This window comes from Coregonus clupeaformis, unplaced genomic scaffold (assembly GCF_020615455.1).
Source record: "Coregonus clupeaformis isolate EN_2021a unplaced genomic scaffold, ASM2061545v1 scaf0368, whole genome shotgun sequence".
Taxonomy (NCBI): domain Eukaryota; kingdom Metazoa; phylum Chordata; class Actinopteri; order Salmoniformes; family Salmonidae; genus Coregonus; species Coregonus clupeaformis.
This window is the reverse complement of record NW_025533823.1, coordinates 25,236-52,802: the sequence shown is the minus strand read 5'-3', so window position 1 is coordinate 52,802 and position 27,567 is coordinate 25,236. Positions and strand designations below refer to the sequence as shown.

The following is a 27,567-nucleotide window of genomic DNA, read 5'->3' as shown; positions in this document are numbered from 1 at the left end:
CCAACCTCCTCCTCCTGTCTCCTCCCCACCTCCTCCTCCTGTCTCCTCCCCACCTCCTCCTCCTGTCTCCTCCCCACCTCCTCCCCCTGTCACCTCCTCCTCCCAACCTCCTCCTCCTGTCTCCTCCCCACCTCCTCCTCCTGTCTGCTCCCAACCTCCTCCTCCTGTCTCCTCCCCACATCCTGTCTCCTCCCCACCTCCTCCTCCTGTCTCCTCCCCACATCCTGTCTCCTCCCCACCTCCTCCTCCTGTCTCCTCCCCACCTCCTCCTCCTGTCTGCTCCCAACCTCCTCCTCCTGTCTCCTCCCCACCTCCTGTCTCTTCCCCACCTCCTCCCCCTGTCACCTCCTACTCCCCACCTCCTGTCTCCTCCCCACCTCCTCCCCCTGTCTCCTCCCCACCTCCTGTCTCCTCCCCACCTCCTCCCCTTGTCACCTCCTCCTCCTTTCCACCTCCTTCTACTGGATCTCCCTCTGCCTCCTTCCCACTTTCTCCCACGTCTCCTGGAGAAGTCTTCCAGTTCTCTCCTGCCCTCCCTCCCTACCTTCAGGAAGACTTCCCTCCTCCTCCTCCTCCAGAGAGGTTAGAACCTGACCCAGAGCTTACTGAACCCCAGACACCCCGTCCTGCATCCCCCCAGGCCCCGCCACCAGCCCCAGAACCAGCCCTACCTGCCCAGGCCCCACCAGCCCAGGCCAACCCAGCACTAGCCCCGGCCTACCCACCTCTACCTGTACATCCACCTCCAGCCCTTGAGAGTCAGCAGGACACCACCTCTTCCACAGCTGTATTCCCAGACCTCCCGGCAAAAGCCCCGGACTCCCTACCTCAACCTCCGGTCCCTGGGGAGGACACCACCTCCACCCCTGTACCCTGTGAATCCACACCCAGGTATGGACACCTATAGTATCTGTGCTGTACCAGTGTACATCCTGTACATAAACATATACTGTATACACACATACACTGAGTGGACAAAACATTATGAAACACGTTTTCCATGACATAGACTGACCAGGTGAATCCAGGTGAAAGCTATGATCCCTTATTGATGTCACTTGTTAAATCCACTTCAATCAGTGTAGATGAAGGGGAGGAGACAGGTTAAAGAAGGATTGTTAAGCCTTGAGACAACTGAGACATGGATTGTGTATGTGTGAATGGGCAAGACAAAATATTTAAGTGCCTTTGAACGGGGTACGGTAGTAGGTGCCAGGCGCACCAGTTTGTGTCAAGAACTGCAATGCTGCTGGGTTTTTCACACTCAACAGTTTCCTGTGTGTGTCAAGAATGGTCCACCACCCAAAGAATATCCAGCCAGCTTGACACAACTTTGGCAGGCATTGGAGTCAACATGGGCCAGCATCGCTGTGGAACGCTTTCGACACCTTGTAGAGTCCATGCCAATATTAGGAAGGTGTTCCTAATGTTTGGTAAACTCAGTGAGTATGGCTCTCTACTGGACTAACTCATGATGTTGCTTTGGATGTCTGTGAACATTACAAATGTGTCAGTAAAAGCTGTGAAGTTTAGTACTGTAAAGCAGCACATTATAGTACTGTAAAGCTGTACAGCTGTAACGTTTAGTACTGTAAAGCAGTAAAGCTGTAAAGTGTAGTACTGTAAAGCTGTAAAGTGTAGTACTGTAAAGCTGTAAAGCTGTAAAGTTGAGTACTGTAAAGCTGTAAAGTTTGGTACTGTAAAGCAGTTTGGTACTCAGTCTTTTTGGACGAGGAATAATCATAGTGGAGGAGCAGTAGGACTGGACAGAGTACTGGTAGAATATCAAATCAAATCACATTTTATAGTTAGGAGGACCAATAGGCTTGTTAACTGTGATAGTTAGGAGGACCAATAGGCTTGTTGGCTGTGATAGTTAAGAGGACCAATAGGCTTGTTGGCTGTGATAGTTAGGAGGACCAATAGGCTTGTTAACTGTGATAGTTAGGAGGACCAATAGGCTTGTTAACTGTGATAGGAGGACCAATAGGCTTGTTGGCTGTGATAGTTAGGAGGACCAATAGGCTTGTTAACTGTGATAGTTAGGAGGACCAATAGGCTTGTTAACTGTGATAGGAGGACCAATAGGCTTTTGGCTGTGATAGTTAGGAGGACCAATAGGCTTGTTAACTGTGATAGTTAGGAGGACCAATAGGCTTGTTGGCTGTGATAGTTAGGAGGACCAATAGGCTTGTTGGCTGTGATAGTTAGGAGGACCAATAGGCTTGTTGGCTGTGATAGGAGGACCAATAGGCTTGTTGGCTGTGATAGTTAGGAGGACCAATAGGCTTGTTGGCTGTGATAGTTAGGAGGACCAATAGGCTTGTTGGCTGTGATAGTTAGGAGGACCAATAGGCTTGTTGGCTGTGATAGGAGGACCAATAGGCTTGTTAACTGTGATAGTTAGGAGGACCAATAGGCTTGTTAACTGTGATAGTTAGGAGGACCAATAGGCTTGTTAACTGTGATAGTTAGGAGGACCAATAGGCTTGTTAACTGTGATAGTTAGGAGACCAATAGGCTTGTTAACTGTGATAGTTAGGAGGACCAATAGGCTTGTTAACTGTGATAGTTAGGAGGACCAATAGGCTTGTTAACTGTGATAGTTAGGAGGACCAACAGGATTGTTGGCTGTGATAGTTAGGAGGACCAATAGGCTTGTTGGCTGTGATAGTTAGGAGGACCAATAGGCTTGTTGGCTGTGATAGTTAGGAGGACCAATAGGCTTGTTGGCTGTGATAGTTAGGAGGACCAATAGGCTTGTTGGCTGTGATAGTTAGGAGGACCAATATGATTGTTGGCTGTGATAGTTAGGAGGACCAATAGGCTTGTTGGCTGTGATAGTTAGGAGGACCAATAGGCTTGTTGGCTGTGATAGTTAGGAGGACCAATAGGCTTGTTGGCTGTGATAGTTAGGAGGACCAATAGGCTTGTTGGCTGTGATAGTTAGGAGGACCAATAGGCTTGTTGGCTGTGATAGTTAGGAGGACCAATAGGCTTGTTAACTGTGATAGTTAGGAGTACCAATAGGCTTGTTGGCTGTGATAGGAGGACCAATAGGCTTGTTGGCTGTGATAGTTAGGAGGACCAATAGGCTTGTTGGCTGTGATAGTTAGGAGGACCAATAGGCTTGTTGGCTGTGATAGTTAGGAGGACCAATAGGCTTGTTGGCTGTGATAGGAGGACCAATAGGCTTGTTAACTGTGATAGTTAGGAGGACCAATAGGCTTGTTAACTGTGATAGTTAGGAGGACCAATAGGCTTGTTAACTGTGATAGTTAGGAGGACCAATAGGCTTGTTAACTGTGATAGTTAGGAGGACCAATAGGCTTGTTAACTGTGATAGTTAGGAGGACCAATAGGCTTGTTAACTGTGATAGTTAGGAGGACCAATAGGCTTGTTAACTGTGATAGTTAGGAGGACCAACAGGATTGTTGGCTGTGATAGTTAGGAGGACCAATAGGCTTGTTGGCTGTGATAGTTAGGAGGACCAATAGGCTTGTTGGCTGTGATAGGAGGACCAATAGGCTTGTTGGCTGTGATAGTTAGGAGGACCAATAGGCTTGTTGGCTGTGATAGTTAGGAGGACCAATAGGCTTGTTGGCTGTGATAGTTAGGAGGACCAATAGGCTTGTTGGCTGTGATAGGAGGACCAATAGGCTTGTTAACTGTGATAGTTAGGAGGACCAATAGGCTTGTTAACTGTGATAGTTAGGAGGACCAATAGGCTTGTTAACTGTGATAGTTAGGAGGACCAATAGGCTTGTTAACTGTGATAGTTAGGAGGACCAATAGGCTTGTTAACTGTGATAGTTAGGAGGACCAATAGGCTTGTTAACTGTGATAGTTAGGAGGACCAATAGGCTTGTTAACTGTGATAGTTAGGAGGACCAACAGGATTGTTGGCTGTGATAGTTAGGAGGACCAATAGGCTTGTTGGCTGTGATAGTTAGGAGGACCAATAGGCTTGTTGGCTGTGATAGTTAGGAGGACCAATAGGCTTGTTGGCTGTGATAGTTAGGAGGACCAATAGGCTTGTTGGCTGTGATAGTTAGGAGGACCAATATGATTGTTGGCTGTGATAGTTAGGAGGACCAATAGGCTTGTTGGCTGTGATAGTTAGGAGGACCAATAGGCTTGTTGGCTGTGATAGTTAGGAGGACCAATAGGCTTGTTGGCTGTGATAGTTAGGAGGACCAATAGGCTTGTTGGCTGTGATAGTTAGGAGGACCAATAGGCTTGTTGGCTGTGATAGTTAGGAGGACCAATAGGCTTGTTAACTGTGATAGTTAGGAGTACCAATAGGCTTGTTGGCTGTGATAGGAGGACCAATAGGCTTGTTGGCTGTGATAGTTAGGAGGACCAATAGGCTTGTTGGCTGTGATAGTTAGGAGGACCAATAGGCTTGTTGGCTGTGATAGTTAGGAGGACCAATAGGCTTGTTGGCTGTGATAGGAGGACCAATAGGCTTGTTGGCTGTGATAGTTAGGAGGACCAATAGGCTTGTTGGCTGTGATAGTTAGGAGGACCAATAGGCTTGTTAACTGTGATAGTTAGGAGGACCAATAGGCTTGTTGGCTGTGATAGTTAGGAGGACCAATAGGCTTGTTGGCTGTGATAGGAGGACCAATAGGCTTGTTGGCTGTGATAGTTAGGAGGACCAATAGGCTTGTTGGCTGTGATAGTTAGGAGGACCAATAGGCTTGTTAACTGTGATAGTTAGGAGGACCAATAGGCTTGTTGGCTGTGATAGTTTGGAGGACCAATAGGCTTGTTGGCTGTGATAGTTAGGAGGGTCAGCTTGTGTTGACTTGTGTCCTCAGCCAGCTCCACTGTATTGGCATAGTAAGACCTAGATCTATCTGCCTGCTGTTTGGCACTAGTCCCTTTAACCTACTTGACGACAAGTAATAATGACCTTATCCACTGAACTTGAACCAAACTGGGTTAAATAAGAATCAACGCCTCAGACAGCCTTAACCCATGTTCAGTTTCAACTGGTAATGTGTTGATGACAACAGGAGTTACTTCTTGCCAGGAGTGGGTTGTGATCCACTTTCCAAAACTGTCCAGGTTAGATTGTCTGATTGGGTGATCCTCTGGCTTCTGTTTTTTTTTGGCTCTTGTTTATTATTTTGTGTGGTGCTCACTGAGGCCAATGGGGTGGTGGGAAAAGTGAACGCTACGGAGTGCTTCTCTAAAGTCAGCTAACTCGGCATCCTGCCTGATGCCTGTTGTTTCTGTTGTGTAATGACTCACACGGTATTAACCTACTCAGTATTATGTACTGTATCTGTAGCTGTTATCTACCCCACAGGCCTGTTTTACTGGGTCTCTATAGATTTACACTGTGTTCTGTGGGTTAGAAATCACATTTTATTATTTATGCATTCAAAGAAGAAGGAAGATATGCTAACTGCACCTGTGAAGGCTCACTGGAGAGTATGTCCAGCATGCAGTACCAGATACCAGATTCTCCAACAACAAGTACCAGATACCAGCTTCTCCAATATGCAGTACCAGATACCAGCTTCTCCAACAACAAGTACCAGATACCAGCTTCTCCAATATGCAGTACCAGATACCAGCTTCTCCAACATGCAGTACCAGATACCAGCTTCTCCAACAACAAGTACCAGTCCCATTCCAGATACCAGCTTCTCCAACATCAAGTACGAGCCCCATTCCAGATACCAGCTTCTCCAATATGCAGTACCAGATACCAGCTTCTCCAACAACAAGTACCAGTCCCATTCCAGATACCAGCTTCTCCAACATCAAGTACGAGCCCCATTCCAGATACCAGCTTCTCCAATATGCAGTACCAGATACCAGCTTCTCCAACATGCAGTACCAGATACCAGATTCTCCAACAACAAGTACCAATCCCATTCCAGATACCAGCTTCTCCAACATCAAGTACCAGATACCAGATTCTCCAACAACAAGTACCAGTCCCATTCCAGATACCAGCTTCTCCAACATCAAGTACGAGCCCCATTCCAGATACCAGCTTCTCCAACATCAAGTACCAGCCCCATTCCAGATACCAGCTTCTCCAACATCAAGTACCAGCCCCATTCCAGATACCAGCTTCTCCAACATCAAGTACCAGCCCCATTCCAGATACCAGCTTCTCCAACATCAAGTACCAGCCCCATTCCAGATACCAGCTTCTCCAACATCAAGTACCAGCCCCATTCCAGATACCAGCTTCTCCAACATCAAGTACCAGCCCCATTCCAGATACCAGCTTCTCCAACATCAAGTACCAGCCCCATTCCAGATACCAGCTTCTCCAACATCAAGTACCAGCCCCATTCCAGATACCAGCTTCTCCAACATCAAGTACCAGCCCCATTCCAGATACCAGCTTCTCCAACATCAAGTACCAGCCCCATTCCAACCACTTGAATATAATAATGCCAGCTTTAGTTCCATGGAGTACAGAGTACTGCTTGGATGGCAGCTGTACTCATCGTACACTAACTCATTGTTCCCTCTCAGGACACAAGGCCATTTCATTCAAGAGCTCTGTTCTGTTGTGATTCAATGTAAGTGCATTTGCAGATGCCAGAGCCCTTTATTGAAATAGAAGGCGCTGGCTAGTGCCCTTCAGTTATTGATGTCTTGCAACATTGAGAGAATGTTTGGCATTGAACATTCTGGTCCAGTCCTATTTGGAATATGATTAATTTGTTGTCGTTGATTTGAGTGTTTATGTGTGTGTGTGTGTGTGTGTGTGTGTGTGTGTGTGTGTGTGCGTACGGGTGTGTGTGTGTTTGTTTGATTTGACAAGCAGACAGAATGACTCAGCCTGTAATAATGTTCTTCCATCATCAACCAGCAGAGGGCGTGTTTGAACCAATGATGTCATATGAACACAGTATTTATTCACAGCCTGTCTCTTGTCTACACCATGTTGTCTGCTCTCTGCAGTTAGGTGACGCAGGAAGCGTGCGTAATCGGCTCCACTCCTCTCACATTTAGAACATAATATCCTTTAATACGGTGACTGTTCAGATACATAAAAGGCATGTTGAAATTAGTATTAATAATTAGTAAATAACAATATGAGGATGAGGTAGTTGGGTGGGCTAATTTCAGATGGGCTGTGTACAGGTGCAGTGATCGGTAAGGTGCTCTGACAACTGATGCTTAAAGTTAGTGAGTGAGATAAGAGTCTCCAGCTTCAGAGATTTTTGCAGTTCGTTCCAGTGATTTGCAGCAGAGAACTGGAAGGAATGGCGGCCAAAGGAGGTGTTGGCTTTGGGGATGACCAGTGAGATATACCTGCTGGAGCGCAGACTACGGGTGGGTGCTGCTATGGTGACCAATGAGCTAAGATAAGGTGGGGATTTGCCTAGAAGTGATTTATAGATGGCCTGGAGCCAGTGGCTTTGACGACGAACATGTAGTGAGGACCAGCCAACAAGAGCGTACAGATCACAATGGTGGGTAGTATATGGGGCTTTGGAGACAAAACGGATGGCACTGTGATAGACTACATCCAATTTGCTGAGTAGAGTGTTGGAGGCTATTTTGTAAATGACATCGCCAAAGTCAAGGATCGGTAGGATAGTCAGTTTTACGAGGGCATGTTTGGCAGCATGAGTGAAGGAGGCTTGCACATGCACACCAAGGTTATGAATCTTTCACAAAAACCTGCCATATAAATAACTTCCGGTACCCTGCCTCGCTTGAAACATTTATAACTTCCTCAGTCTGTGCTGAGGGGCTAGCAGAAGACCTGAGTGGTGCTGCTACTCTCTGAGAGTGTATGAGGGACCAGAGTGCTGCTGTTACTCTCTGAGCGTGTATGAGGGATCTAATATTAGGTTCTGCTTTTGTGATGTATCAAATACTTATGTCATGCAATAAAATGCAAATTAATTACTTAAAAATCATACAATGTGATTTTCTGGATTTTTGTTTTAGATTCCATCTCTCACAGTTGAAGTGTACCTATGATAAAAATTACAGACCTCTACATGCTTTGAAAGTAAGAAAACCTGCAAAATCGGCAGTGTATCAAATCCTTGTTCTCCCCACTGTATATGTTTCTAGTAGTGACTACTAGACTATTGCTATTAGGGCTTTGGACTATTGACTGACAGTTTCGATCCTATCAGGACCATCGATCTCTGTTTGCATATGTTATGTGTGTACCATTTTCCTTTGTGTACAACAACAATATGATATGTATCGGTTTGTCCATATATATATATATATACACAGTACCAGTCAAAAGTTCGGACACACCTACTCATTCAAGGGTTTTTCTTTATTTTTTACTAATTTCAACATGCCTTTATGTATCTGAACAGTCACCGTATTAAAGGATATGATGTACTAAATGTGAGAGGAGTGGGAATCGTCTGTCTTCACTGGCTGGCTGGTTCACTCATTATGGGTACAGCAACAGTAGCTGGAGCCACTGACAGGCAGAGCACCTCATTGGTTCTTCAGTACTGTAGGCTTCCCAGGATTATACTCATTAGGCCACAATAGTCTATTTTCCCAGTTTCCCACTGCTTCTAGACAATCAATGGGCAGTGTGTGCTTATGTGTGTGTATGTTGGGTGAACTGGCTACAGCTGTAGCTACCCTACAGACCCTACAGCTGTAGCTACCCTACAGACCCTACAGCTGTAGCTACCCTACAGACCCTACAGCTGTAGCTACCCTACAGACCCTACAGCTGTAGCTACCCTACAGACCCTACAGCTGTAGCTACCCTACAGACCCTACAGCTGTAGCTACCCTACAGACCCTACAGCTGTAGTTACCCTACAGACCCTACAGCTGTAGTTACCCTACAGACAATACAGCTGTAGCTACCCTACAGACCATACAGCTGTAGCTACCCTACAGACCCTACAGCTGTAGCTACCCCTACAGACCCTACAGCTGTAGCTACCCCTACAGACCCTACAGCTGTAGCTACCCTACAGACCCTACAGCTGTAGCTACCCTACAGACCCTACAGCTGTAGTTACCCTACAGACCCTACAGCTGTAGCTACCCTACATACCCTACAGCTGTAGCTACCCTACAGACCCTACAGCTGTAGCTACCCTACAGACCCTACAGCTGTAGCTACCCTACAGACCCTACAGCTGTAGCTACCCTACAGACCCTACAACTGTAGCTACCATACAGACCCTACAGCTGTAGCTACCCTACAGACCCTACAGCTGTAGCTACCCTACAGACCCTACAGCTGTAGCTACCCTACATACAATACAGCTGTAGCTACCCTACATACCCTACAGCTGTAGTTACCCTACAGACCCTACAGCTGTAGCTACCCTACAGACCCTACAGCTGTAGTTACCCTAGAGACCCTACAGCTGTAGCTACCCTACAGACCCTACAGCTGTAGTTACCCTACAGACCCTACAGCTGTAGCTACCCTACAGACCCTACAGCTATAGTTACCCTACAGACCCTACAGCTATAGTTACCCTACAGACCCTACAGCTATAGTTACCCTACAGACCCTACAGCTGTAGCTACCCTACAGACCCTACAGCTGTAGCTACCCTACAGACCCTACAGCTGTAGTTACCCTACATACCCTACAGCTGTAGTTACCCTACAGACCCTACAGCTGTAGCTACCCTACAGACCCTACAGCTGTAGTTACCCTACAGACCCTACAGCTGTAGCTACCCTACAGACCCTACAGCTGTAGCTACCCTACAGACAATACAGCTGTAGCTACCCTACATACCCTACAGCTGTAGTTACCCTACAGACCCTACAGCTGTAGCTACCCTACAGACCCTACAGCTGTAGTTACCCTACAGACCCTACAGCTGTAGCTACCCTACAGACCCTACAGCTGTAGCTACCCTACAGACCCTACAGCTGTAGCTACCCTACAGACCCTACAGCTGTAGCTACCCTACAGACAATACAGCTGTAGCTACCCTACATACCCTACAGCTGTAGTTACCCTACAGACCCTACAGCTGTAGTTACCCTACAGACCCTACAGCTGTAGCTACCCTACAGACCCTACAGCTGTAGCTACCCTACAGACCCTACAGCTGTAGCTACCCTACAGACCCTACAGCTGTAGCTACCCTACAGACCCTACAGCTGTAGTTACCCTACAGACCCTAATGCTGTAGTTACCCTACAGACCCTACAGCTGTAGCTACCCTACAGAACCTACAGCTGTAGCTACCCTACAGACCCTACAGCTGTAGCTACCCTACAGACCCTACAGCTGTAGCTACCCTACAGACCCTACAGCTGTAGTTACCCTACAGACCCTACAGCTGTAGCTACCCTACATACCCTACAGCTGTAGCTACCCTACAGACCCTACAGCTGTAGTTACCCTACAGACCCTACAGCTGTAGTTACCCTACAGACCCTACAGCTATAGTTACCCTACAGACCCTAATGCTGTAGTTACCCTACAGACCCTACAGCTGTAGCTACCCTACAGAACCTACAGCTGTAGCTACCCTACATACCCTACAGCTGTAGCTACCCTACATACCCTACAGCTGTAGTTACCCTACAGACCCTACAGCTGTAGTTACCCTACAGACCCTACAGCTGTAGCTACCCTACAGACCCTACAGCTGTAGCTACCCTACAGACCCTACAGCTGTAGCTACCCTACAGACCCTACAGCTGTAGCTACCCTACAGACCCTACAGCTGTAGCTACCCTACAGACACTACAGCTGTAGTTACCCTACAGACCCTACAGCTGTAGTTACCCTACAGACCCTACAGCTGTAGCTACCCTACAGACCCTACAGCTGTAGTTACCCTACAGACCCTACAGCTGTAGCTACCCCTACAGACCCTACAGCTGTAGCTACCCTACAGACCCTACAGCTGTAGTTACCCTACAGACCCTACAGCTGTAGCTACCCTACAGACCCTACAGCTGTAGCTACCCTACAGACCCTACAGCTGTAGTTACCCTACAGACCCTACAGCTGTAGCTACCCTACAGACCCTACAGCTGTAGCTACCCTACAGACCCTACAGCTGTAGCTACCCTACTGACCCTACAGCTGTAGATACCCTACAGACAATACAGCTGTAGATACCCTACAGACCCTACAGCTGTAGCTACCCTACAGACCCTACAGCTGTAGTTACCCTACAGACCCTACAGCTGTAGCTACCCTACAGACCCTACAGCTGTAGCTACCCTACAGACCATACAGCTGTAGCTACCCTACAGACCCTACATATGTAGCTACCCTACAGACCCTACAGCTGTAGCTACCCTACAGACCATACAGCTGTAGATACCCTACAGCTGTAGATACCCTACAGACCCTACAGCTGTAGATACCCTACATACAATACAGCTGTAGCTACCCTACAGACCCTACAGCTGTAGCTACCCTACAGACCCTACAGCTGTAGCTACCCTACAGCTGTAGATACCCTACAGACAATAAAGCTGTAGATACCCTACAGACCCTACAGCTGTAGTTACCCTGCAGACCCTACAGCTGTAGTTACCCTACAGACCCTACAGCTGTAGTTACCCTACAGACCCTACAGCTGTAGCTACCCTACAGACCATACAGCTGTAGCTACCCTACAGACCCTACATATGTAGCTACCCTACAGACCCTACAGCTGTAGCTACCCTACAGACCCTACAGCTGAAGCTACCCTACAGACAATACAGCTGTAGCTACCCTACAGACCCTACAGCTGTAGCTACCCTACAGACCCTACAGCTGTAGTTACCCTACAGACAATACAGCTGTGGTTACCCTACAGACCCTACAGCTGTAGCTACCCTACATACCCTACAGCTGTAGATACCCTACAGACCATACAGCTGTAGCTACCCTACAGACCCTACAGCTGTAGCTACCCTACAGACCCTACAGCTGTAGCTACCCTACAGACCCTACAGCTGTAGCTACCCTACAGACCATACAGCTGTAGATACCCTACAGTCCATACAGCTGTAGCTACCCTACAGACCCTACAGCTCTAGCTACCCTACAGACCCTACAGCTGTAGCTACCCTACAGACCCTACAGCTGTAGCTACCCTAAAGACCCTACAGCTGTAGCTACCCTACAGACCCTACAGCTGTAGCTACCCTACATACCCTACAGCTGTAGCTACCCTACAGACCCTACAGCTGTATATACCCTACAGACCCTACAGCTGTAGCTACCCTACAGACCCTACAGCTTTAGTTACCCTACAGACAATACAGCTGTAGTCACCCTACAGACCATACAGCTGTAGTTACCCTGCAGACCCTACAGCTGTAGCTACCCTACAGACCCTACAGCTGTAGCTACCCTACAGACCCTACAGCTGTAGCTACCCTACAGACCCTACAGCTGTAGATACCCTACATACAATACAGCTGTAGCTACCCTACAGACCCTGCAGCTGTAGCTACCCTACAGACCCTACAGCTGTAGCTACCCTACAGACCCTACAGCTGTAGCTACCCTACAGACCCTACAGCTGTAGATACCCTACAGACAATACAGCTGTAGATACCCTACAGACCCTACAGCTGTAGTTACCCTGCAGACCCTACAGCTGTAGTTACCCTACAGACCCTACAGCTGTAGATACCCTACAGACCCTACAGCTGTAGCTACCCTACAGACCCTACAGCTGTAGCTACCCTACAGACCATACAGCTGTAGCTACCCTACAGACCCTACATATGTAGCTACCCTACAGACCCTACAGCTGTAGCTACCCTACAGACCCTACAGCTGTAGCTACCCTACAGACAATACAGCTGTAGCTACCCTACAAACCCTACAGCTGTAGCTACCCTACAGACCCTACAGCTGTAGTTACCCTACAGACAATACAGCTGTGGTTACCCTACAGACCCTACAGCTGTAGCTACCCTACAGCTGTAGATACCCTACAGACCATACAGCTGTAGCTACCCTACAGACCCTACAGCTGTAGCTACCCTACAGACCCTACAGCTGTAGCTACCCTACAGACCCTACAGCTGTAGCTAACCTACAGACCATACAGCTGTAGATACCCTACAGACCATACAGCTGTAGCTACCCTACAGACCCTACAGCTGTAGCTACCCTAAAGACCCTACAGCTGTAGCTACCCTACAGACCCTACAGCTGTAGTTACCCTACAGACCCTACAGCTGTAGCTACCCTACAGACCCTACAGCTGTAGCTACCCTACAGACCCTACAGCTGTAGATACCCTACAGACCCTACAGCTGTAGCTACCCTACAGACCCTACAGCTGTAGTTACCCCACAGACAATACAGCTGTAGTTACCCTACAGACCCTACAGCTGTAGCTCCCCTACAGACCCTACAGCTGTAGCTACCCTACAGACCCTACAGCTGTAGCTACCCTACAGACAATACAGCTGTAGTTACCCTACAGACCCTACAGCTGTAGTTACCCTGCAGACCCTACAGCTGTAGTTACCCTACAGACCCTACAGCTGTAGATACCCTACAGACCCTACAGCTGTAGCTACCCTACAGACCCTACATATGTAGCTACCCTACAGACCCTACATATGTAGCTACCCTACAGACCCTACAGCTGTAGCTACCCTACAGACCCTACAGCTGTATCTACCCTACAGACCATACAGCTGTAGCTACCCTACAGACCCTACAGCTGTAGCTACCCTACAGACCCTACAGCTGTAGCTACCCTACAGAGCCTACAGCTGTAGTTACCCTACAGACAATACAGCTGTAGTTACCCTACAGACCCTACAGCTGTAGCTACCCTACAGACCCTACAGCTGTAGCTACCCTACAGACCCTACAGCTGTAGTTACCCTACAGCTGTAGCTACCCTACAGACCCTACAGCTGTAGCTACCCTACATACCCTACAGCTGTAGCTACCCTACAGACAATACAGCTGTAGTTACCCTACAGACCACTACATCTGTAGTTACCCTACAGACCCTACAGCTGTAGCTGCCCTACAGACCATACAGCTGTAGCTACCCTACAGACCCTACAGCTGTAGTTACCCTACAGACCCTACAGCTGTAGCTACCCTTCAGACCCTACAGCTGTAGCTACCCTACAGACCCTACAGCTGTAGTTACCCTACAGACCCTACAGCTGTAGCTACCCTACAGACCCTACAGCTGTAGCTACCCTACAGACCCTACAGCTGTAGCTACCCTACAGACCCTACAGCTGTAGATACCCTACATACAATACAGCTGTAGCTACCCTACAGACCCTACAGCTGTAGTTACCCTACAGACCCTACAGCTGTAGCTACCCTACAGACCCTACAGCTGTAGCTACCCTACATACCCTACAGCTGTAGCTACCCTACAGACCCTACAGCTGTAGCTACCCTACAGACCCTACAGCTATAATTACCCTACAGACCCTAAAGCTGTAGTTACCCTACAGACCCTACAGCTGTAGCTACCCTACGGACCCTACAGCTGTAGCTACCCTACAGACCCTACAGCTGTAGCTACCCTACAGACCCTACAGCTGTAGTTACCCTACAGACAATACAGCTGTAGTTACCCTACAGACCACTACAGCTGTAGTTACCCTACAGACCCTACAGCTGTAGCTACCCTACAGCTGTAGCTACCCTACAGACCCTACAGCTGTAGCTACACTACAGACCCTACAGCTGTAGCTACCCTACAGACCCTACAGCTGTAGATACCCTACAGACCCTACAGCTGTAGCTGCCCTACAAACCATACAGCTGTAGCTACCCTACAGACCCTACAGCTGTAGCTACCCTACAGACCCTACAGCTGTAGCTGCCCTACAGACCCTACAGCTGTAGTTACCCTACAGACCCTACAGCTGTAGTTACCCTACAGACCATACAGCTGTAGCTACCCTACAGACCCTACAGCTGTAGCTACCCTACAGACCCTACAGCTGTAGCTACCCTACAGACCATACAGCTGTAGCTACCCTACAGACCCTACAGCTGTAGCTACCCTTCAGACCCTACAGCTGTAGCTACCCTTCAGACCCTACAGCTGTAGCTACCCTACAGACCCTACAGCTGTAGTTACCCTACAGACCCTACAGCTGTAGCTACCCTACAGACCCTACAGCTGTAGCTACCCTACAGACAATACAGCTGAGACCCATTTTCTCGCTTTCTCTCACACACACATGAACACACAAAGATCACCTGTGGTGATGCTACATTTATGTCCATAACCTAGTAGGCGCAACTGGTGGAAGTGATGTCATTTGATGCTGTTGGCAAATATTTGATTCTTCTTTTGAAAGAGACAGATTTAATATGAGCATTATAGAGATAGTAGTTAGGGAGTTAGAGAAACAGAGAGGGGAGAGGGGAGGGAGGGATGAAGGGGGGAGAGAGAGAGAGAGAGAGAGAGAGAGAGAGAGAGAGAGAGAGAGAGAGAGAGAGAGAGAGAGAGAAACAGAGAGTGGGAGGTAGTGGAGGTAGAGAGAGAGGTAGGGGAGGTAGAGAGAGAGAGAACCAGAGGGGGGTAGAGAGGGGGAGGTAGAGAGAGAGAGAGAGAGAGAGAGAGAGAGAGAGAGAGAGAGAGGTAGGTAGGGAGGGAGAGAGAGAGAAATAGAGAGAGGGGGAGGTAGAGAGAGAGAGAAATAGAGAGAGGGGGAGGTAGAGAGAGAGAGAGAGACAGAGAGAGGGGGAGGGAGGGGAGGGGAGGGCTATAATTGCTCCACTTTCTCAGGCTCTATTATTTACCTCTGGTTAGCCACTCTGGAGACATGCTGGAGCTGAGCTGGAAGCTTCCATTGTGTGAAAAGGAGGGACATACACACAATGACACGTACACACACACACACCCACACACACACGCACATGTTCCTTATGCAACTCACCAGGCAGGGAGAGGTGGATTCTGACAGGAGAAAGAGAGAGCCATGAAGGAGGGAAAGAGATAGAGAGAGGTCTTGTCACTCTGCTGCCCTGCACCGTCTGAGCAGCAGACGGTAGATAGCTGCTCGAGTTTTTAAAGGCGTCTGGTCTCTCGGAGAGAGAGAGAGAGAGAGAGAGAGAGAGAGAGAGAGAGAGAGAGAGAGAGAGAGAGAGGAGAGAGAGAGGGAGGAGGCAGAGAGTAGACGCTACACCGCTAACAGGCTCTCCAGACACAGTGAGAGAATATAATTGTATTCCTCTCATCCGTTTTTTGTTTTGGGATTTTCCTGTCCGTTTATCTCCTGCCAGTGGATGATTCATTCTCTTGGCTTTCTGCAGCATCAGTCTACGCTTTGGCTGCTGGTGTTGTTACCTCATGGACAGACAGAGACAGTCTGGGATGTAGACAGATACATAGACGGAGAATGACGGAGCAACTAGAGGAGAGGCTGTGAAAAAGGGAACCATAACAACAAAGAGAGAGAGAAGCAACCAGGCTGGGAGAGAGAGAAACAAGGAACCATTCCAGGAGGAGAGAGAGAAGGATTAACAGAACAGAGAAAGAGAGAGAAAGATCAAACGGATGCTGTGGACGGAGTGAGAGAGGGAATCAGACGGTCCTAAATCTCTTCTCCGGATGTAAGCATCCTCTCCTCCTGGCGGTGGGAAAGGAGGCAGAGAGGCGCTCAGACCAGGAGGAGGAGGGGGAGGGGTGGATGTAGAGGGGGCTGGGGCTGGGGAGCAACAGGAGGACAGGGGGATTGAGGGGGATCTAGCGGAGGAGGAGAATGGGAGCTGAGCAGTCCCTGGAAGATGGACAGGCCCCCGGTCTAACCAACGAGCATACAGAGACCATGTGAGTTCTGATTCCTGAGTTCTAGGTTCTGAATTCTAGGTTCTGAGTTCTAGGTTCTGAGTTCTAGGTTCTGAATTCCGAGTTTTGGGTTTTAGGATTTGGATTCCGAGTTGGAGTATGGTTGGACTGGGCTCTGTGCTCTGCGGATCTGTCTGGAGGAGGATGGCTCAAACTGATGGGGCCATTTCTCTTGTTGTTTTGGTTGTGTGGATATCCATCCATACAGGGTTCTGATGCCTGGTCCGGTCCACCTGGGCTGTGACTGTTGCTGTAGGGATCTCCTCCATGCATATGGGGTATATACACACTATCCATCAACAAAGGCTTTTGTACCCAAACACATGTATGAGAATGTCCACACCCATGGGCCTCTGTATGGTTGAAAGGCCACTGCGTGTGGAGAGAGAGAGAGAGAGAGAGACAGAGAGAGAGAGAGAGAGAGAGAGAGAGAGAGAGAGAGAGAGAGAGAGAGAGAGAGAGAGAGAGAGAGAGAGAGAGAGAGAGAGAGAGAGAGAGAGAGAGAGAGAGAGAGAGAGAGAGAGAGAGAGAGAGAGAGAGAGAGAGAGAGAGAGAGACAGAGAGAGACAGAGAGAGAGACAGAGAGAGACAGAGAGAGAGAGAGCGAGAGAGAGCATCTTCCACAATATTTGTAACCAAGGACTGATCACCCCAATCCACAAAAGTGGAGACATATTTGACCCCAATAACTACCGTGGGCTGTGTCAACAGCAGACTCCTAAATTTCCTCAGTGAAAACGATGTAATGAGAAAATTACCATACGACAGACCACGTATTCACCCTGCACGCCCTAACTGACAAACAAACAAAACAAAACAAAAGGCAAAGTCTTCTCATGCTTTGTTGAATTCAAAAAAGCTTTAGACTCAATTTGGCATGAGGGTATGCCTATTTCTCTCTCTCAATTTCAATTTAAGGAGCTTTATTGGCATGGGAAACATGTGTTAACATTGCCAAAGCAAGTGAAGTAGATAGTAAACAAAAGTGAAATAAACAATAAATATTTTAACAGTAAACATTACACTCAGAAGTTTCAAAAGAATAAAGACATTTCAAATGTCATATTATATATATATATACAGTGTTGTAACAATGTGCAAATAGTTAAAGTACAAATGGGAAAATAAATAAACATAAATATGGGTTGTATTTACAATGGTGTTTGTTCTTCACTGGTTGCCCTTTTCTTGTGGCAACAGGTCACAAATCTTGCAGCTGTGATGGCACACTGTGGTTTTTCACCCAGTAGATAAGGGAGTTTATCAAAATTGGGTTTGTTTTCAAATTCTTTGTGGATCTGTGTAATCGGAGGGAAATATGTGTCTCTAATATGGTCATACATTTGGCAGGAGGTTAGGAAGTGCAGCTCAGTTTCCACCTCATTTTGTGGGCAGTGGTCTGCCTACGGCGGCCTTCCTCAATAGCAAGACTATGCTCACTGAGTCTGTACATAGTCAAAGCTTTCCTTAAGTTTGGGTCAGTCACAGTGGTCAGGTATTCTGCCACTGTATACTCTCTGTTTAGGGCCAAATACCATTCTAGTTTGCTCTGTTTTTTTAGTAAATTTTTCCAACGTGTCAAGTAATTATCTTTTTGTTTTCTCATGATTTGGTTGGGTCTAATTGTGTTGCTGTCTTGGGGCTCTGTGGGGTCTGTTTGTGTTTGTGAACAGAGCCCCAGGACCAGCTTGCTTAGGGGACTCTTCTCCAGGTTCATTTCTCTGTAGGTGATGGCTTTGTTATGGAAGGTTTGGGAATCACTTCCTTTTAGGTGGATGTAGAATTGAACTGCTCTTTTCTGGAATTTGATAATCAGCGGGTATCGGCCTAATTCTGCTCTGCATGCATTATTTGGTGTTTTACGTTGTACACAGAGGATATTTTTGCAGAATTCTGCATGCAGAGTTTCAATTTGGTGTTTGTCCCATTTTGTGAATTCTTGGTTGGTGAGCGGACCCCTGACCTCACAACCATAAAGGGCAATGGGTTCTATAACAGATTAGAGTATTTTTAGCCAGATCCTAATTGGTATGTCCAATTTTATGTTCCTTTTGATGGCATAGAAGGCCCTTCTTGCCTTGTCTCTCAGATCGTTCGCAGCTTTGTGGAAGTTACCTGTGGCGCTGATGTTTAGGCCGAGGTATGTATAGTTGTTTGTGTTCTCTAGTAGACATTTGACTTCAGATTCTAGTAGGGTGAGGCCGGGTGCTGCAGACTGTTCTAGTGCCCTCGCCAATTCGTTGATATATATGTTGAAGAGGGTGGGGCTTAAGCTGCATCCCTGTCTCAACCCACAGCCCTGTGGAAAGAAATGTGTGTGTTTTTTGTCAATTTTAACCGCACACTTGTTGTTTGTGTACATGGATTTTATGATGTCGTATGTTTTTCCCCCAACCCCACTTTCCATCAATTTGTATAGCAGACCCTCATGCCAAATTGAGTCAAAAGCTTTTTTGAAATCAACAAAGCATGAGAAGACTTTGCCTTTGCCTTTGTTTTGGTTTGTTTGTTTGTTAATTAGGGTGTGCAGGGTGAATACGTGGTCTGTCGTACGGTAATTTGGTAAAAAGTATATTTGGCATTTGCTCAGTACATTGTTTTCACTGATGAAATGTACACATCTACTGTTAATGATAATGCAGAGGATTTCCCCAAGGTTGCTGTTGACTCATATCCCACGGTAGTTATTGGGGTCAAATTTGTCTCCACTTTTGTGTATTGGGGTGATCAGTCCTTGGTTCCAAATATTGGGGAAGATGCCAGAGCTGAGGATGATATTAAAGAGTTTATGTATAGCCAATTGGAATTTGTGGTCTGTATATTTTATCATACATTTAGCATACCATCAACACCACAGGCCTTTCTGGGTTGGAGGTTTTGTATTTTGTCCTGTAGTTCATTCAATGTAATTGGAGAATCCAGTGGGTTTTGGTAGTCTTTGATAGCTGATTCTAAGATATGTATTTGATCATGTATATGTTTTTGCTGTTTGTTCATTGTTATAGGGCCAAAAAGATTGGAGAAGTGGTTTACCCATACATTTACATTTACTTACGTCATTTAGCAGACGCTCTTATCCAGAGCGACTTACAAATTGGTGCATTCACCTTATAGCCAGTGGGATAACCACTTTACAATATGTTATTTTTTTTATTTTTTTGGGGGGGGGTGGGGTAAGGGGGGTAGATAGCTCTTCATGTTGTTGTTTGTTTAGTGTTTAGTGTTTAACTGTCACGATCGTCGAACAGAGATGAGGACCAAGGCGCAGCGTTGCAGGCAAACATACTCTTTATTAGAGACACGATCAAAAACGACAAAACGAAAACGTGACAGTTCACGGTCTAACACTACAGACTAGAAACAAGATCCCACAAACACAAATGGGAAACAGACAGTTTAAATATGGCTCCCAATCAGAGACAACCAACGACAGCTGACACTCGTTGCCTCTGATTGGGAGCCACTCAGGCCAACATAGAAATACACATACTAGATAAACAAATGAAATGCACACCCTGGCTCAACATACAAGTGTCCCCAGAGCCAGGGCGTGACATTAACCCAGAAGTGGTTAGATTCTATGGATTCTTCAATTACATTGAGCTGATTTCTGACGTGCTGTTTCTTCTTTTTCCGTAGTGTATTTCTTTATTGTTTTAGTGATTCACCATAGTGAAGGTGTAGGCTCAGGTTTTCTGTGTCTCTATGTTTTTGGTTGGATAGGTTTCTCAATTTCTTTCTTAGGTTTTTGCATTGTTCATCAAACCATTTGTCATTGTTGTTACTTTTCTTAAGTTGTCTGCATTACATTTTTAGATTTGATGGGGAAGCTGAAAGGTCAGATATACTGTTTAGGCTTTCTACTGTCTCTCTCTCTCTCTCTCTCTCTCTCTCTCTCTCTCTCTCTCTCTCTCTCTCTCTGTCTCTCTCTCTCTCTCTCTCTTTTCTCTCTCTCTCTCTCTCTCTCTCTCTCTCTCTCTCTCTCTCTCTCTCTCTCTCTCTCTCTCTCTCTCTCTCTCTCTCTCTCTCTCTCTCTCTCTCTCTCTCTCTCTCTCTCTCTCTCTTTTCTCTCTCTATCTATCTCTGTCTCTCGCTCTGTCTCTCCCTAGCTACTGTACGCGTCTCGTTGTTAGAATAAATGGGTTTTCTGATTGACAGGCAGAAGGCTTTATGACATCAGCAATATGCCAGTCCAGCTTGCTGACAGCAGATAAAAAAGTGATTTTCAGGAAACTGACAATATCTCGTTTATCGCTTCTCCATTTTGTTGAGGGATAGAGGAAGGTGTGATGAGAGGACAGGTGGCTCAGGTGGCTCCTCTCCCCTCCCCCTCTCCCCATGGGATGGCTATCTCTCTGTCTCTCCAACAGTAGACGTCTGGGCTTGGAACGGTGGGCTGGGTTATGGGATTAACAGATCTGTCTGTCTGATAGGAAGCCCCCTTCTGTTCCTCCTTCTGTACACTGAGTCAGATAGAGAATCAATCTGTCTGTGTGTGTGTGTGTGTGCACCTCCTGCTGCAGCCAGAGAATCAATCCTGTCTCGAGGCACACAGGTCTGTTTGTGTTGAAACTGCAGACAACCCTATCTCTCTCTCTTTGCTTTGATTCCTCAGCTACTCTCTCTTTTTCCACCCCTCGTTCTCTTTCCTTACCTATTTCTCTCTCTCTCTCTCTCTCTCTCTCTCTCTCTCTCTCTCTCTCTCTCTCTCTCTCTCTCTCTCTCTCTCTCTCTCTCTCTCTCTCTCTCTCTCTCTCTCTCTCTCTCTCTCTCTCTCTCTCTCTCTCTCTCTCCTCCCTCCCTCCCTCCAACAGGGCTGCCAAGCAAGCCAAAGCAGCGTCATGGTACCTCAGCAGTTAGAAAAGGCTCAGTTTTAGACACAGTATTAGACATGCTGATATGAAATTATTATGGGTGTACTATATGGGATTAGGTGGTTAGGGAGCACAACTTTAATGAGCAAGCCTTCCTTTCATGACCTGGCCTCTGTAAATTGGTATAGAATCAGCTTGATCCTGTCTGTCGAAGACGCTTGGATCTTTTTTTTGTGCTATTTTCAGTGGTATTGTTAACAAACATGCCCCCATAAAGAAAATGAGAATTATAAACAGGTTCATCCCCTGGTTCGACCGTGATCTGGCAGAGTTACTCCACCTCAAGTATTCAATTTGGCGAAAAGGCTCGGCACACGCACTCAGGCTGTCTGGCTCTCGTTCAGGCAAATTATAAATAAGTGCACTCAGGCTATCCGGAAGGCCAAAGTTAGTTACTTTAAGGAGCAGTTCTCTCTCTGTGGGTCTAACCCCAAGAAGTTCTGGAAAACGGTTAAAGACCTGGAGAATAAACCCTCCTAGACAAGGAGCACATGGCTGAGCTCTTTAATCACCACTTCATTAAGTCAGGATTCCTATTTGACTCAGCCATGTCTCCTTGCCTGTCCAACATTTCCTCATCTCCCACCCCTTCTAATGCGACTAGCCCCGATGCTCCTCCCTCTTTTTCCCCCGCTACAAAGTTTCTCCCTGCAGGGGGTCACTGAGTCCGAGGTGCTAAAGGAGCTCCTTAAACTTGACCCCAAAAAAACAATCTGGGTCAGATGGTTTGGATCCTTTCTTCTTTAAGGTTGCAGCCCCCATCATTGCCACGCCTATTTCTGACCTTTTTACCCTCTTAAGGATCGGACCCTTTTTTAAAATTTTCGCCTAAAATGACATACCCAAATCTAACTGCCTGTAGCTCAGGACCTGAAGCAAGGATATGCATATTCTTGATACCATTTGAAAGGAAACACTTTGAAGTTTGTGGAAATGTCAAATTAATGTAGGAGAATATAACACATTAGTTCTGGTAAAAGATAATACAAAAAAATAAATAATAATGGGTCCATCATCTTTGAAATACAAGAGAAAGGCTACAATAGCTGCTGTAGCCGGCTGCAACCGGGAGACCAATGGGGCGGCGCACAATTGGCCCAGCGTCGTCCAGGGGAGGGAATGGCCGGCAGGGAGGTAGCTCAGTTGGTAGAGCATGGCGTTTGCAACGCCAGGGTTGTGGGTTCGATTCCCACGGGGGGCCAGTATGAAAAAAATGAAAAAAAGAATAATGTATGCACTAACTGTAAGTCGCTCTGGATAAGATCGTCTGCTAAAAAATGTAAATGTAAATGTAAATATGATATTGCAGTTTAGGAGCAATTTAAATGTTGGCCACTAGATGGCAGCATTTTCAGATTTATCCAGTGAAGTGTTGCAATACTGAACTATTTTGTATCAAGTCTGCCCAAATGTGCCGAATTGGTCAATTGATACATTTTCAAGTACATAACTATAGAGAACATACAAAAAGTATATGGTAATACAAAATGTAAGTTTACACACTCCCAGGAATGTCATACATGATGGATCATTAGCTTATACACTAACTTTCACACATCTAGATGGCCGGGCGGGGTGGGTGTGGAACAGAGACAGCAAGAGTTCAAACTGTAGAACCCAGTTCCTACATTTTAATATAAAAATGGATTTTATCAAACAAAACTATGCTACATTTTATCTCTAGGAACCTTAGGATGACAAATCAGAGCAAGATTACTGAATGTAAGTACATTATTTACCGTCAGAGGTGAATGTATCAAACCAGTTGCCGTGATAAGTTTTTTGTTGTTGTGCACTCTCCTCAAACAATAGCATGGTATCTTTTAGCTGTAATAGCTACTGTAAATTGGACAGTGCAGTTAGATTAACAAGAATGTAAGCTTTCTGTCCATATAAGACATGTCTATGTCCTGGAAAGTTAGCAGTTACTTACAACAGTCATGCTAATCACATTAGCGCACGTTAGCTCAACCGTCCCGTGTCTCTCCTCTCTGGGGAGGTTCCCATTGCTTGGAAGGCAGCCACGGTGCGTCCTTTATTTAAAGGGGGAGATCAAGCTGATCCTAACTGTTATAGGCCAATTTCTATTTTGCCCTGTTTATCGAAAGTGTTGGAAAAACTTGTCAATAATCAACTGATTGGCTTTCTTGATGTCTATAGTATTCTCTCTGGTATGCAATCTGGTTTCCTCTCAGGTTATGGATGTGTCACTGCAACCTTAAAGGTCACAAATGATGTCACCATTGCCCTTGATTCTAAGCAATATAAATTCTAAGCTGCTATTTTTATTGACTTGGCCAAAGCTTTTGATACAGTAAACAATTCCATTCTTGTGGGCCGGCTAAGGAGTATTGGTGTCTCTGAGGGGTCTTTGGCCTGGTTTGCTAACTACCTCTCTCAAAGAGTGCAGTGTATAAAGTCAGAACATCTGCTGTCTCAGCCACTGCCTGTCACCAAGGGAGTACCCCAAGGCTCGATCCTAGGCCCCACGCTCTTCTCAACTTACATCAACAACACAGCTCAGGCAGTAGGAAGCTCTCTCATCCATTTATATACAGATGATACAGTCTTATACTCAACTGGCCCCTCCCCGGATTTTGTGTTAAACGCTCTACAACAAAGCTTTCTTAGTGTCCAACAAGCTTTCTCCTCTGCCCTTAACCTTGTTCCGAACACCTCCAAAACAAAGGTCATGTGGTTTGGTAAGAAGAATGCCCCTCTCCCCACCGGTGTGATTACTACCTCTGAGGGTTTAGAGCTTGAGGTAGTCACCTCATACAAGTACTTGGGAGTACGGCTAGACGGTACACTGTCCTTCTCTCAGCACATTTCAAAGCTGCAGGCTAAGGTTAAATCTAGACTTGGTTTCCTCTATCGTAATCGCTCCTCTTTCACCCCAGCTGCCAAACTAACCCTGATTCAGATGACCATCCTACCCATGCTAGATTACGGAGACGTAATTTATAGATCGGCAGGTAAGGGTGCTCTCGAGCGTTACAGCCTTATTCTAAAATGGAGTAAATACAAAAAAATCCTCAGCAATATACACACGATACCCCATAATGACACAGCAAAAACAGGTTTTTTGAAATGTTTGCTAATTTATAAAAATACAAGAAACAAGAGATACCTTATTTATATAATTATTCAGAACCCTTGCTATGAGACACGAAATTGAGCTCAGATGCATCCTGTTTCCATTGATCATCCTTGAGATGTTTCTACAACTTGATTGGAGTCCACCTGTGGTAAATTTAATTGATTGGACATGATTTGGAAAGGCAAACACCAGTCTATATAAGGTCCCACAGATGACAGTGCATGTCAGAGCAAAAACCAAGCCATGAGGTTGAAGGAATTGTCCGTAGAGCGCCAAGACAGGATTGTGTTGAGGTACAGATCTGGGGAAGGGTACCAAAAAATGTCTGCAGCATTGAAGTTCCCCAAGAACACAGTGGCCTCCATCATTCTTAAATGGAAGATGTTTGGAACCACCAAGACTCTTCCTAGAACTGACAGTCCGGCCAAACTGAGCAATCAGGGGAGAAGGGAGGTGACAAAGAACCTGTTGGTCACTCTGACAGAGCTCCAGACTTCGTCTGTGGAGATGGGAGAACCTTCCAGAAGGACAACCGTCTCCGCAGCACTCCACCAATCAGGCCTTTATGGTAGAGTGGCCAGATGGAAGCCACTCCTCAGTAAAAGGCACATGACAGCCCGCATGGAGTTTGCCAAAAGGCACCTAAAGACTCTCAGACCATGAGAAACAAGATCCTCTGGTCTAATGAAACCAAGATTAAACTCTTTGGCCTGAATGCCAAGTGTCATGTCTGGAGAAAACTTGGCACCATCCCTACGGTGAAGCATGGTGGTGGCAGCATCATGCTGTGGGGATGTTTTTCAGTGGCAGGGACTGGGAGACTAGTCAGGATCGAGGTAAAGATGAACGGAGCAAAGTACAGAGATCCTTGATGAAAACCTGCTCCAGAGCGCTCAGGACCTCAGACTGGGGTGAAGGTTCACCTTCCAACAGGACAACGACCCTAAGCACACAGCCAAGACAACGCAGGAGTGGCTTCGGGACAAGTCTCTGAATGTCCTTGAGTGGCCCAGCAAGAGCCTGGACTTGAACCCGATATAACATCTCTGGAGAGCCCTGAAAATAGCTGTGCAGCGACGCTCCCCATCCAACCTGACAGAGCTTGAGAGGATCTGCAGAGAAGAATGGTAGAAACTCTTCAAATAGAGATGTGCCAAGCTTGTAGCGTCATACCCAAGAAGACTCAATGCTCTAATCACTGCCAAAGGTGCTTCAACAAAGTACTGAGTAAAGGGAATATAATATTTATGTAAATGTTATATTTCCAAAAAAAATCTCCATAAATTAGCAAAAATGTCTAAAAACCTGTTTTTGCTTTATCATTATGGGGTATTGTGTGTAGATTGATGAGGGATTTTTTAAATTTAAATCAATTTTAGAATAAGGCTGTAACGTAACAAAAATGTGGAAAAAGTCAAGGGGTCTGAAAACTTTTCAGAAAGCACTGTGTAACAGGAACCAGGCTAAACTAGATAATATAACAGGAACTGGCTGTGTGTTCGATTTTATACACCTGTCAGCAACGGGTGTGGCTGAAATAGCCGAATCCACTAATTTGAAGGGGTGTCCACATACTGTTGTGTATATATAGTGTATTAAAAGTATGAAAAGGATTGTATATATCTCCATAGACAAACATTGGCAGTACAATGGCCTTACTGAAGAGGTCAGTGACTTTCAACGTGGCACCGTCATAGGGATGCCACCTTTCCAACAAGTCAGTTCGTCACATTTCTGCCCTGCCACAGCTGCCCCCGGTCAACTGTAAGTGCTGTTATTGTGAAGTGGAAACGTCTAGGAGCAACAACGGCTCAGCCGCGAAGTGGTAGGCCACACAAGCTCACAGAACGGGACCGCAGAGTGCTGAAGTATGTAGCGCGTAAAAAATGTTCTGTCCTCGGTTGCAACACTCACTACCGCGTTCCAAACTGCCTCCGGTAGCAACGTCAGCACAATAACTGTTCGTCGGGAGCTTCATGAAATGGGTTTCAATGGCTGAGCAGCCACACGCAAGCCTAAGATCACCATGCCCAATGCCAACCGTCGGCTGGAGTGATGTAAAGCTTGCCGCCATTGGAGTCGGGTTCAACTTCCTGTTTTGAGTTAGAATAATAGAATACACAAGGTGCAATTTCTAAATTTGGTTGTGCGTCAGCTGTCACCTAATTAGCCCATGTCAGCATTTTTTGTTTTTTAGATTAGCAAATTAGCTGGCAGTTAGACTATCTAAACTTGTAGTTTAATTATTGACCGGGGTGGGGCCCATTGTTTATCAGTTATCATAAATATTTTCCTCCACCCTATGACAAAATGTGTAGATGTAACGTATATTGCAGGAAGCAGGTGGTGAGGTTAATAATAACGAACATGGGAGCGTTACAAAACAAGAGACGCGTCTGGACATGAAAAACTGAACCAATACTGCCTGAAGAGTGATGCTAGGGAGAGCTAGATAAAGGGGGTGTAATCAGGGTAGTGATGGAGTCCAGGTGTGCGTAATGAGGGTTGCCAGATGTGCGTAATGATGGGTTGCCAGGACCGGTGGTTAGTAGACCGGCAAAGTCGAGCGCAGGAGAGGGGGAGCGGGAGGAGACGTGACACTAGAACTGCAGTAAATGAGTTATAAAATTGCAAAATCTTCCCTCCGCCCCCTTATGGCAAAATGTGTAGAATTGCAGGAAATGAACTTTAAAATGTAAAAATGTTTCGCTCGCAAGGTGGGCGGTGGGTACGAAGGTGAATCCAGGTGAAAGCTACGAACTCTTATTAAAGTTCCTAATGTTTTGTACACTTTGTGTAGGAAAACCAGATTGTGTCTGCGTGAGCATGTCCGTG

General features: G+C 46.4%; 1 protein-coding gene across 1 annotated transcript in view; it reads left to right on the top strand.

Moving 5' to 3' along the window:
- Window positions 1-424: 424 nt before the first annotated feature.
- LOC121555347 (transforming acidic coiled-coil-containing protein 2-like) overlaps window positions 425-27,567 on the top strand; it is a gene marked incomplete at both ends in the record, with an annotated part of 51,087 nt that continues 23,944 nt past the window's right edge. Inside the window, 1 exon segment of the mRNA XM_045215111.1 lies at window positions 425-891. Coding sequence (XP_045071046.1) covers window positions 425-891 — 467 coding nt within the window.